Source organism: Lissotriton helveticus, chromosome 5_1 (genome assembly GCF_964261635.1).
Source record: "Lissotriton helveticus chromosome 5_1, aLisHel1.1, whole genome shotgun sequence".
Lineage (NCBI taxonomy): Eukaryota > Metazoa > Chordata > Amphibia > Caudata > Salamandridae > Lissotriton > Lissotriton helveticus.
The window spans coordinates 1,543,675,935-1,543,689,271 of record NC_136065.1 but is presented as its reverse complement, the minus strand read 5'-3'; the positions used below and the strand labels follow the sequence as shown (position 1 = coordinate 1,543,689,271).

Below are 13,337 nucleotides of genomic sequence, written 5' to 3'. Positions count from 1 at the left end.
ATTTAGTGCCAGCGCTAGGGGAAATGCAGGGGTGCGCCGCATTCTTGTGAATACGGTGCATCCCTGCGTTTTCAAAATGGAAGAGCGCGGCATTAGCAATTTTAGCTCAACGCCGCGCTGCGCCAAATTTCTTGCAAATATGCCCCTAAGTTTGAAGGCTGTGCAGCTGCTGAACAGCTGATGCAAATTAGTCTACCGGAGCCTCAGATGAGATAAAGCTAACATTCTCCTACATCACAGCCAAGACCTGGAACGAGCTCCCGGTTAACGTCAGATGCTCCCCAACCATACACATTTTCAGAAAGGACATCAAGACCTGGCACTTCGACTGATCCGGAACTGCTCCCTCCCGCCCTCACACCCATCACCTCCCCAACGCCTTGAGACCCTCACGGGTGAGTAGTGCGCTCTACAAAACCCTGATTTCTTGATTGATTGATTGACTTATTAAAAATCCAACTTTAATTGAATTGTATTTTTAGTAATTATTAAAATAATTGTTTAATTATGTTTTTAGCTGACCCTTAACTGGAGATAGCAAGGTGAATATTTTAATCTGTGATCTGCTTTTCTGTATATGTCTATGTAGCCAGGCCTGCCACAGCGAAAAAAGCTTTTGGGGCCTTGTCACTGTTGGGAGAGAGTGTCAGTTCTACATGTCCCACTATTAAGTACCATGCATCCTACCTTGTGGGCTTCAAGGCCTACATAGGGGTAACTTAATTCATATTTAAATGGGAGGTCTTTGCCTGCCTAAAAGGGTTATTTTGACAGGTTGTAATGAAGGTATTACACTGCTGCAGTCAGGCTACAGTGGTAGGCTGTAAGCCATGTTTTGTAGACCCCCTCTGTGGATGGCATAATTGGTGCTGCAGTTCACAAGAAGCATTTAACTCTCAGGCCCTGAGTGCCTTTCCTTCATGATGTATTAGGGACTTGTAGGCAAGATAATATGTCAGTTAGGAATAAGCCAATGTTAACATGTTTTAAAGGGGAGCAAAGGCCCTTTACTCTTGGTAAGATGTTTTAAAACCAGCAGGAATATAGTCCAGAAAAAGGGAAAGAATCTGAGGTGACCAAACAGAAAAGGCAGATTTGATCAACGGAATAATTCCCCAAACCTGAAGATCGTCAATCTTAAAGTAAGAAATGAAAAAGAGTCAACAGGATGAGCTAAACAACAGCATTGAATAGAATATACTGATGCAAATCATGTGACAAGTCTTCGTTAATGTTTTTTACAGAAAAAGCAGAACAGCAGCAAAAGTATCTTGCAAAATCAGACATAACCAAAGTTCAGTTTGGTTACAATGCAGTCCTCACTGTTCTGTCAGCATTCGAACCATCTAGACTAAAATATGCAAAAGAATCAACGGGATGAGCTAAACAACAACATAGAATAGAATTATACAGATTTATTTCCGGGAATTATCAATATATATCGCGTGACCAGTCTTCATTAATGTTTTTTACAGAACAAAAACAAGCAGCAAAAGTATTCTGCAAAATCAGACCTAACAAAATTTCAGTTTGGTTACAATGCAGTCCTCACTGTTCTGTCAGCATTCGAACCATCTGGACTAATTTGAAAGAACCTGGTCTAAACTTTGGATGACCTCCTCGATGTTGGAGGCCACGTTGCGTATGTTTTCTGCCAGTTCTGATCTGGCCCCTTCATTGAGATGTGTGATTCCGTTGTATAGCTCTTTTGAGTTCTGGTAGAGGTAGGCTGCCGTACTAGCTGCCTGGGCGGCCTGTATCACCCTCGACGTCCGGCTCACTTTTGTTGATAGTGCAGTTTCTTCTTTAAAATCTCCACCTTTGGTGGGTTGGGAGGCAGGATCCGGCATTTCTTTGGGTGATGCAAAAAACTTGTCTTTGGTTGATTCTATGAGTCCAGATTTCTTTGCCGCAGTGACAACAAAGCTGACAAGTTTACGATTGAGGTCCATGTGGTTCCTCTTAATCTTAGCTGGTAGAAAGTGGGGAAATCTGGTTTTAATTTCAATGAGTTTCTTCTGGAAGATTATGCCATGATGTTCCTCTTCCTCTTCCAGAAACATGAATCTTGCCTGAATTATGAGATACATGTCTGATATTTCCTTCAAATCCTGTTCACACAAGTCCAAGATTTTGTTTGCAAGAATCCCGTTCTTCATTTCTTCTTCCTGTTCCTTTGACGAGGCAGTGTATTGGCAGTAACTGCCTAGCAAGGAAATGGCTTCTCCAGTTAAGCTGGTCAGTGGTGAGGCCTCCTTGAACACTTCCAATGCTATCCCAGTGGCGGTTATGAGGCCACCACCAACCGCTACCCCAGATCCAACGACTTGACCCGTAGTGACCTCCTGATGAACTTTGTCAATTTCAGCTGCAACAACTCGGAGGCTGGCTGCATGCTTTGTCAAAGAAACTTTCTTTATAGACACAGCATGGTTGAAATCCTCCAGCTGATCAGAAAACTTTTCTAGTTTTTTATACAACCTGGAAAAAATGAAAGAGTTAATAAAAAGTGTGCAACTTACAGACCACCACTAAAAATATAAAGGCATAATTTGCACCCTAGAATCTTACAGCGCAATTATAGAGAGTGGCGTACCTCTCCTGTTGAACAATTATATAGGCTACTTTCCATTCCTACATATATCCACAATAATCACAAATAAAGTTAACCTTGCAAAGCGATATGCTCAAAAGAGAAATGCTTGTACATCTGTAGAAAGCCCTGTTTCAATACCAACTCTTGCAAGCCCTTGGCGGCAACAGTAACGCCGCCTCACCAGTAAATAAAACATAAATCTTCCAGGTGAGCCTAGAGTTGATCTATGTTTTAATATAAACTACAATAAAATGAAATAGGGGGTGATCAGGGGCGTAACAGAGGCCCCCGCAGCCCCTGCTGTGCGGGGGGCCTCTAGCTCAAAGGGGCCCCCTCTGCACTGCACTCTGGTCGAAGAGCTCCTGATTGAGCCCGGAGGGGACCCCTCTAGTACCGTGCAGGGAGGCCCCCTCACTTTTCGTTATGCCAGTGGGGTTGATACGTGTCTTACGACATGCAAACCATCATCGGAAAACATAAATGCATTATTTGTATCTTAGAATGTGATGAATGGGCAATATTTGAGGGTGTGGATTAATGCTCCTGAATATTTTGACTAAGAAGACAGGTTATGTTCCTTTCTTACCTATCTCCATACTGATCACAAGTCAAGTTAAGCTTGCAAAAAGATTTTCTTATAGAAGAAATTTGTGCTGAAAAATATTCATCTTGGTAGATTTGTTGCAAGCTCTGTTTTATTCCTATGCTTGCAATCTCTTGAATGGATCATAAACTCTGTGATAGCAGCAAACTAAGGGAACCCATAGCATGTCCATTCTCCTGTACTAAATCAGTTGTCTGCACACCGCTTGCACAGAAGCCTAGAAACATGGGATTGTCTGTAAATGGTTGTGTTGAGATAAATGCAGTATCACTTTCATTTTAGATCTATACATTAGCAATAAGTCGATGAACAAATAATGACCTCAGAACCTTCAGTGTCAGTTTATGGAGCTCACACTCTGCAAACTTAGGGGCGAATGTACAAATTTCCATTTGCAAAAAGTAGTTGCAAATTGCACACAGACTTTTGGACACAGTCCTATGTACAATTAGATAAGTTAATCAAATACTGAATCATAGTGAGTCCGTGTTAGACATGTCATCCTTGTTGTCGTCTTCCTCCATACTTTTTTGCCTTCACCCCTCTTGTTTTCCTAATTTTTTTATTGGTTTTATGGCTCTGTGCACTTTACCACTGTTAACCAGTGCTAAAGTGCTCTTTCCCTAAAACATAGTACAATTGCCTTACATCTGACCGACATATTTGCTTATAAGTCCCTAGTATATGGTACTACGTGTACCCAGAGCGTATAAATTAAATGCTGTTAGTTGGCATTCAACACTCATTGTGCCACCCACTAAAGTAGCCTGTCAAAACATGTCAGCCTGTAGTACAGTTGTAGGACTGCCAATTCATCCCTAACCCTTAATTTTTAAGACCTATAAGTCACCCCTAACCTTCTCCCTAAACCACCCACAAAGCAGGCGCATTGCATTTGAAAGGTAAGACATGTTTTAAAGTTTTACATGTCCTGAAGGTTTCAATACTACAAGGCCTATCTCTCCCATTAAATAACATTGGGTTATCCTAATATATTTAATAAGTGCTAACTTTTGATTGGGACCAGATAGGAATGTCAAGTTTGAACATAATTAAATTATAATCTAAAATCCTCTTTAAAGGTAAAGTCAGATTTTAAGTCTGAATTCTGAAAATGCCACTTTTAGGAAGTTTGCACTTTCTTGTCCTTGCCATTTGGGGCCTACTGTCTGGATCCTGGATCACATAACTGTGGATAACTTGGCAATTGGCCTCTGTGTATTCCTCCCACAGACTGAGACAAAGGGGCACTAGATGCTAGCAGGGTGGGCCATCCTGCCAGGACTAGTGTACACCTTTTACCGGCCCCACTTACATTTCAGAGGGCTGCCTCCAACACACACACAAACGGACTTGACACCAGCCCTTTGTCTCCCTAGACTACTTGGAGCCTTGACAGGGGAAGACAAGAAGTTTCCAGAAAAGGATGTGGGGGCAGCCAGGATCTTACCGCCACTTAAAAGGATGCCACCAGGTATAAATATTGGACCTCCTGAACCACCCTTGAGTTCACTCCTGGACCTGTAGAAGACACCAGGAGGACTTCTTTGTTCCAGAGAGGAGTCATGCTGTTACCAGAGTACTACCCTGCTGCTAGAAGCCTGCCTTTCTGAAGGAGAAATGGACCATCTCCTTGTTCCCAGGTTACACGAGTGACTCTAATGATCAGTTGGCTGACCTCCTGTTCTGAGCTACAGGGACACAACAAGGTCCAAAGGACTCCCATCAACTGCTCAGCTGACCTGTTGACGTCCTGTAGAGTGAGTCCCTGAACCCCAGACATCAGTGTTTGCTCCTCTCCAAAGAAAGGTAAAACCATGAAGTTTTAGGCTCTTCATGACATCGAACTTGCCTGTTCGCACCGAGAGTCTCCGGCAGAGATGACCAGCAGCACAAGATCTGCACTTTGTCCTCCAGCAATGGCAGTGCGCAGTGACCGCCAATGCAGAGCTCCGACAAAGACCGTCTGAGACATCCGACTGGACATTCGTGCTAAAGTGACGACCGGCTGTAATGCCAGGCTTGCTCTTTGTGCAACAGTGACGACCATTCATCTCCTTTCTCCTAATGGCCTCCCCCACCGCGGACAGAACCCTGGACTTTGATAAGATAACTTTTTCAGGGTGGGACTAACCCAGTCCCTGTATGTGGAACGCTCTCCCTTGTGGTCAGCCTGAACTTGTGACTTTCCTCTCGTCTAGCACAACTAGATGACCGCAAATGGAGCTTTGTGCTTTTAGGCGCTATGCTTGCCTAAAACATTAAAATTGCATATCTCTGGTTTAAGTGATTGGACTTTTGTTGTTCTGGTTGTATTTTATTTATTAAAATGTATTCTACTTTTCTAAATTGGTGTGGGGCTTTTCCTGTGTGTATGACGCATCCTCGAAACAAAACTTTAAATTGTAGCCATGCACCTCCCCAGAATCACAACTGTGTGACGCATCCTCGACGCTGGACTTTGCATCACAGCGCAGAGTCCAGAAGAACCGCCGCTGTGTGAAGCATCCTCCACGCAGGATCCTGCAGCGGGCTGCAACCTGGATTTATGGAACTTTATTCAGCAGGACTAACATGGTCCCTGTATTCGGCCCATGGTCCGTCATGGTCAGCCTGAACTTGTGACTTTGTCTCGGTCTGCAGGATCAAATAGCCACAGTTGGCGCTTTGTGCTTTTAGGCAGTATTTGTTGTTTTTATCTCAAATTATGTTTCAAATTGCACTCAATTTTTCTAAATGATGTGGGATTTTTCTTGTGCTGTGTTTTAATTTTATCTCTGTTTGAAGTGCTGCATAAGTACTTTAGATGTTGCCTCTAGGTTAAGAGTGACTGCTTTTGGGCCAAGCTACCAGAGGGTTGAGCAAAGGTTAATTTAGTGACTTTTGTTGTTCTCCCTGACAAGGATTGGGTTAGCTGTTTCAGTAGGGTTTTCACTCCCCTCAATCAAAATCCCAGTTTTTTTAGAGTCAGAATCTGACCTACCTCATCAATATTCATGAAGTATGTCCTGAATTGTGCCTCACTGCATTTGGCTGCCATTAGAGGGATTGTGGCCTGCTTGGCTCACCAGACTACCAAGTCTGTGATTGCTTTTAAATGCGGTTAATTTTCATCAAGCGAAACAGAACTCAATTTTTTAAGGTAACTGTAAGGAGAGGCCTCTTTTTGAATGGTCACCCACCAGTTTTTTTGGGCTGATGCTGCTGGTATTTCGGCTCTGAGAGTGCATTGAGGCCTGCTAACCAGACCTCCTTGCCTGTGACCTTACCCATAAACAGGTATGTTACCCAGTTGGCTAAGCTAATTAACCTGTTGTTCCCTACTAAACACTACCCAGAGCATGTAGTTATAGGGCCCCCTCCAGTGTTTGCAGAACTGGTTGGGCCAAACGGGGGGTGGCACGAGTAAACCAAGACTTCCAGCTCGCCGTTTAAAGGCTGGAAAAGTAGTTTGAGCTGCTGGCCTGACTTTGCCATTTAAAGAAATGGCAAAGCCGTACTTCCTTTGGGAGAAATTACCATTAAAGGCTCTTTGCTCTTCCCTAACACTTCACTACCGGTCTCCCTTGCCCAGGTTAACTAGCACTACTAGTGCCGAGACACCTCAGTTGGAAGTAGTCATGCGCTTTTCAAGCTATCTATTATTACTATTATTATTATTATTATAAATGACGGCATTACACCCAGCCTAAGTGTTTTAGTGAAAACGTTTCTAAGTATAACATTTGTTGATTTTTGTCAATCCCAGTTCGCAGTTGAGTGAAATATTGTGATTTATTATACCTTGTAAATTCTCCATCTGCGGTACCCACTGATGGATCTTTTTCATTGTGGTGTCGAAAAATACATAGAAATGCACTCTATTTTTTATAACTGGGTGTCAGATTTCTTTGGGGTCATGTCAATTTCTTCTTCAATTGTTTTGGTGCTGTTTAAACACTTTCAACTTGTTCCTTAGTTAAGTCTTGCTGCTCAGAGCCTCAGCTATCCCAGTTTGAGCTAAAGGTCTGACATATGAAACCTATAGGGTCCTACAGGGGCTGGTGAGTGCATTACACAGTGAAGTTGCACGACCGCACCATATAATGCACTAAGTTCCCTCACAGTAACTTTCCTATTTTTTCTAAGATTCTTTAAGAGTAGGCAGTGAATCCCAGTGAACTTCTTTTTTCACATTCACAAAAGGGAAGGTGCTCAAGAGAACCCCTTCTATTTTGTGAATAAATGTATTACCACCCCAAGAGTCAGTAACTTTTCAGTGTTTTGCGACCAGAGGACAGTTGCAAAACATTGATACATGCCTTAATGAACCGCCCTTGTAAGCGACTCCCTAAGCACACCCCTTTAAAAATGGGATTTGTTATGGGGTTCTGAACCCATTTTGTGATTCAGTAATCTGTTACCGACTCGTAGAATGGATTTAGTGCATAACAAATAGTCGTTTTGAGGTAACAAACCCTGTGATGTTGTCAATAGTAGGCTATGCGACTGCAAAATAGCTTTTTGCCTCAGGGCAATGGTATCCTAAGTTTACGTACATGTAAAAGCTGTTCCTCCACACCTTTTCCTCCATCTCTGGATCCGAGGTGGCAGCGCTGTGACCGGTGGCTGAGTGGGATATGGGTATGTGAGTAGGTCGAATTGCATACGCGAGGAAGGGAACTAAAGTGTCTTTGTCCCCTAAAATAAGTGCCTGCGGAGCCCACAAATGACCCACTAGGGGCTCCCATGATGGTGACATTTCCATAATTGAAGCACGACACCACCAGGGCTTGGACCGCAAGGCAACCTCCGGGAGCGGCAGGATCAAGTTTACATCGTTTGTGGAGAATATTGTGTCCCTGGCGGATTTTACAGTGTGGGTGATCTGTGAGTATATTGATAAAAAGTGATCAAGCCAGAAGCCGAGGGACTTTACTTTATGATCAATGGGGAGTGAAGCCAGCATATTGGTGGATCTTAACACCTCCTTAGTTGGAATTCACAGCGGCTCCAGGTACAGATCAAACGCTTGAGAGAAGCCGCAGTGAGAGTGGTGGGGTCAGAGGTGCTGTGGTTGTTATAGAATGAGATGAACCAGTGCAACACTTTCATAGTGAGGAACACGCGGAACTCTAGAATGTGGACCACGGGGTGGTGGAAGATGACGGGTGTGAAGCCAGGAAGCCTATGGACACAGGCGCTGGCCTGGCTAATGTGGCGCTGGCGAAACCCACCATGTAGTTCTGTGCTGAGCTGCAGGGTGGATTGTTAGGGGCAAGGAGGTCCCTCTTAGTGATATCTTTAGGGGCGTATTTATGATGAAATTACTTTGGGTCATTGCTGCTACAGTGGTGTTGTAATTTTAGGTGGTTGGTTAGAGATTTTTCCTGATTTTGCACATTGGTTTTTATGAGATGATAGTGAGTTTGGTCCACCGGCTGCTTGCAGCAGGGGAGACAAGGTTCTGTTATTGTTTTGTTTCTTGTACTTATGAAATTCACTATATTTAGATTTTATCGTATTTGGTCTCCATCTTCTCTCTATCGTCCATTGAACCTTTCTTCTAAATGTCTGGCCAGAAGATGGTGGGGTCCCCCACTTGAGTGGTCTTCCCAGTGCTTCTGAAGGAAGGAGGCAGAGTTCTTGTTTCCAGTTTGGAGATTTGAGGAGAGGACTGCAGACATTTAAAGTGCCCCTCAGGATCTGTGTCAAAGGGTGTTTTTGGAATGCTCCTGTCTTGGCATCTGCAAGTTTGAGGCTTCTGAAGATATCTGTGCTCAACCAGCTGATGACGTGGTCAGGCCAGTCTACGTAAGCGACATGCATCAGGTAACTTTGGCATGGTTAGTAATTGTGTAATTGTGTAATCTAATATCTTGTGTTTGTGCATGTGCTGTTGAAGAGCTGTTTCAGGGTGTGTGTTTTAGCAGATTTGGTAGTCGTAATTAGACTCCGGTGTCTCTCAGATTCCCCCAGTTTAGGTTGAAATTGTTTCCTTATGCGTTTTGTCACAGAGTTTTACATATTTTGTGAATTCATTAAACAAGGCAATATGATTTCTTGGTGGATGAATTTATAAAATAAAACCACCTCCTTGTTCTAGGCCACTTTTAATACCTCAAGTGAGCTGAATGTATGGGCGAGTGTTATGGCGATGCAGCCTTAAACCACTGGCTACAGATGTTGGTTTGCTCCTGCATGTCGCATCTCCTAACATTACTTAAGAACAGACTTGCTGTAACATACTCAAGTCTGAAGAAAGGCTGTCCTGAAGAAGTTCTGTCATGGTGATGAAACATGTCAACATTTCAAGAGCAATAATAATAAGAAAGTGCCTGGAACCCTTATGTTTTTAAATGAGATGTTGTTGCCGTACAAGCATTACTGAATGAGGTCTCTGATTATAGTAACTTTATCGTTACGAGGGGACCCTCTAGACATATATAATGTTGCACTTATGAATAAAACCTGTAACATAACGAGCCACAGTATATATCTGGTTATTTAGCTTCTAGCTACACCATTTATAGATCTTAGAGGTGCCCATAGCATTGCTTAGAAGCGTATGTAGAGGAATCCTGGTGAAGGCAAGTCTATCCATCCACATACCGACACGTAGTATATCGCAGGGTACAGCCATGTTTTCATTTCTCTTTGATATGTATGTAAAGCGATTCAGTAACCTTCTGTGCTAATATGGAGTTGAGGCGCTGCCCTATGCAAACATGATGCGGCTATTACCACTGGGAAAGAGCCTTGGGCCATTCATGGGCGAATGACTTCTAATTTTTGAAGGACAAGACACAATTCTTGATCGTCACTGGAGTAAATCTCCGTTAGGTTAGGGAGCTGTAGTCCACCCAGCTAGGACCTGCTCTGTGTAGGGTTCAAGCCTGGTCACCCGCAGGGGGTTGGCTGCAAGGCCCTTAACCCTACACAGAGGTAAAGCCGAATGAGTTACCATTGTCTTTAGAGCTAGCGTGTCATCATACACTCCTCAGAAAAGTCTTCCTTTTACTGCTAATCTCTTTATTATTTTTCATGTTTTGGATTTGATGTGGGAGTGCGCAGTAGAGATTCATAGCATTCCTGCCAGAGAACCCTGGTAGATGTCATCAACTGAGCAAACAAGAACATTTTGTAGAAGTCAATATATCCAAATTAATGTGGACTAGAGAACGTGTTGAGAATCTGAAGAGGACACTGGATACAGGAGAGTAGCAGAGGCTTTGGGTATCAGTAGGAGGGCACAGATCCAGAGTGAGGTACCCGAGGATGCGGCAGTCCCGGGAAGAAGAAGAAAGAAAGAGAAAAGAGGTCCAAGAATGAATTTGTGTAAAAACCATCACAAGGGCAGAGGGACAATTGAGAATCCTTGCAGCTAGAAATCAATCAATCAATCAAAACATTTGTAAAACGTACTACTCACCCTTGGGGGCCTCAAGGCGCTGCTACTGATCAAATAGCCAGGTCTTGAGTAGTCTTCTGAAGGTCAGCAGGTCCTGGGTCTGCCGTAGGAGGATGGGGAGGGTGTTCCAGGTCTTGGTGGCGAGGTAGGAGAACGATCTGCCGCCGGAGGTCGCTCTTCGGATTCGGGCGATGGTGGCGAGGGCGAGGTCGGCAGAGCTAAGTTGGCGGTTGGGGGTATAGAATTGAGTCGTCTGTTGAGGTATGCTGGTCCGGTGTTGTGGAGTGCCTTGTGTTTGTGGGTGAGGAGCTTGAAGGTGATCCTCTTGATGACGGGGAGCCAGTGCAGGTCTCTCAGGTGAGGTGTGATGTGGCTGCAGCGAGGGATATCGAGGATCAGGCATGCAGAGGCGTTTTGAATGCGTTGAAGTCGTTTTGGAGTTGACTCCTGCGTAGAGGGAGTTTCCATAGTCCAACCTGCTGCTGACGAAGGCCTGGGTGACCGTTCTTCTTGTTTCAGTGGGGATCCACCTGTAGATATTGCGGAGCATGCAGAGGGTGTTGAAGATGGAGGACGAGACGGCATTGACCTGTCATGGAGAGAGTAGGAGAGAAGAGAAGTAGGGGCAGCCATACCAGAAGTAAGAGGATGTGGGTGAATAACCCTGGGAGCAAGGAGGGGACCCTCAGGAGATTCCAGGTCGAGAGAGTGACAACAGAGTGAACAGAGAGTTGAACAATAAATGTGGTGTTTATTGTGGACCTGATAAAGTTTAAACTTGGTGCAGAATTGCACAAGATGGTCTGAATGTCTCAGTTGACCCGGAAGGAGTTCTCAGAGGATGGAGGCGCAGCCTTGCCAGTTCTGAAGTTTTGGGCTCAGGTTTTTAATTATCCAGGTTTGCAGTATATTTGCCAACACCAGAGGATTAATGGATGAATGAAGGAAGAGAGGACGCTGGTGCTACAGTACTTAAAGCTGAATGCTATTTCATTCCATGTAAAGAATGACCAGTGTGGTGCAAGAACAGACCCCCGAGGAGCACCACAGATGAGAGGGAACTAACCCCGGTGTGCGAAGAGTTTACCACCGAACTTCGAGGGTCCGAACGCACTTGCCACCGCCTCGAAAAGGCCTGGAAGAACACCAAATCCACAGAAGCCTACAACAACTTCAGAGCCGCCACCAATGCCCACCAATAACTCATCAGAAAAACGAGGGAAAAAATCGATTGAAGACAGACTCTCCACTGACGCACACAACAGCAAAGATCTCTTCAACATCATCAAGGAGTTAGCCCAACCCACCAGCGAGTCCACTGACATCCCTACCTCACAAGACCTCTACGACAAACTCAGCACCTTTTTCCACTACAAAATCAAGAGCATCTATGACAACTTCGATGAAGACAACCAATACACTGAACCCTCACCAACCACCCCAACCCCCTGGAGCCAGCGATCAACAACTGGACAGCCCTCACCACCGAAGACACACTGAAGACGATGAAGTCAATCCACTCCAGGGCCCCCACAGACCTCTGCCCCCACATATTTTCAACAGAGCCGTCAACACCATCGCACCCATGCTCTGCCACACCATCAACCGCTCCCTGGAAACCGCCACATTCCCTGACGACTGGAAACACGCAGAGGTTACCCCCCTCCTGAAGGAACCCTCGGCGGACCCCACTGACCTAAAAAACTACAGACCCATCTCCCTGCTCCTGTTCCCAGCAAAAGTCATCGAGAAAGCCATCAACAGCCACCTCGCCACATTTATTGAAGAGCACAACATCCTCGACTCCTCCCAATTTGGCCTCAGACAAAAAGGAAAATGCTACTTACCAGTATGCATCTGTTCTTGGCATGTAGAGCTGCAGAGTTGTACACTTAGCATTAGATCGCCACCTGGTGTTGGGCTCGGATGATTGCATGTTGTTGTCTTCTTGGAAGAAGTCTTTGTAGTCACGAGATAGGTGACTCCTCCCTTGAGCAATAGTGTGCATGGGCATCGGCTCATCCTTAGATTGTTTTTCGCCATGATGGGAAATGATGGAGTTAGTAGAAGTAAAGAAAATATGTCCATGTGTGTGCATCTAAGTAAGATAAAACTGGAACAGATACAGGTCCCGGGGAGGCGAGAGGGCATGTACAACTCTGCAGCTCTACATGCCAAGAACAGATGCATACTGGTAAGTAGCATTTTCCATTCGAGGCATATGAGCTGCAGATTGTACACTTAGCATCGATTGTGCAGCAGTGTCTCCCCTAGCGGTTGTCACCTGTATCCGTTGCAGTTGTTTGAAAAAGAGTTTTAAGGACAGCTTGGCCTACTGCAGCTTGCTGCTTGGCTTGCACATCAACACAGTAGTGTTTAGTGAAGGTGTGTGTTGTAGACCATGTTGCTGCTTTGCATATGTCCTCTAGGGGGATGTTTCCCAAGAAAGCCATACAGGCTCCTAGTTTGCGTGTTGAGTGTGCTCTAGGATGAACTGTTAATGTACGTTTGCTTTTTGATAGCATATTTTTATACATTCTTACAATCCACCTTGCAATTCCACCATTAGAGATGGGGTTGACTTTGTGTGGTGGAGAGAAAGAAACAAACAGTTGTTTTGTTTTTCTAAAAGACTTAGTTCTATCTATATAGTAGAGAAGAGCTCTTTTAACATCTAATGTGTGTAGAGCCCTTTCTGCCACAGAGTCTGGGTTTTGGAAAAACACAGGTAACTCGACAGATTGGTT

The 13,337-nt window shown here is 44.5% G+C and overlaps 1 protein-coding gene across 1 annotated transcript in view; it reads right to left on the bottom strand.

Moving 5' to 3' along the window:
• Window positions 1-1,400: 1,400 nt before the first annotated feature.
• The window catches only part of LOC144755556 (uncharacterized), a 48,677-nt gene continuing 36,740 nt past the window's right edge, over window positions 1,401-13,337 (bottom strand). Inside the window, exon 4 of the mRNA XM_078644610.1 lies at window positions 1,401-2,481. Coding sequence (XP_078500736.1) covers window positions 1,581-2,481 — 901 coding nt within the window. The 3' untranslated portion in view covers window positions 1,401-1,580. The remainder of the gene's footprint in view (window positions 2,482-13,337) is intronic.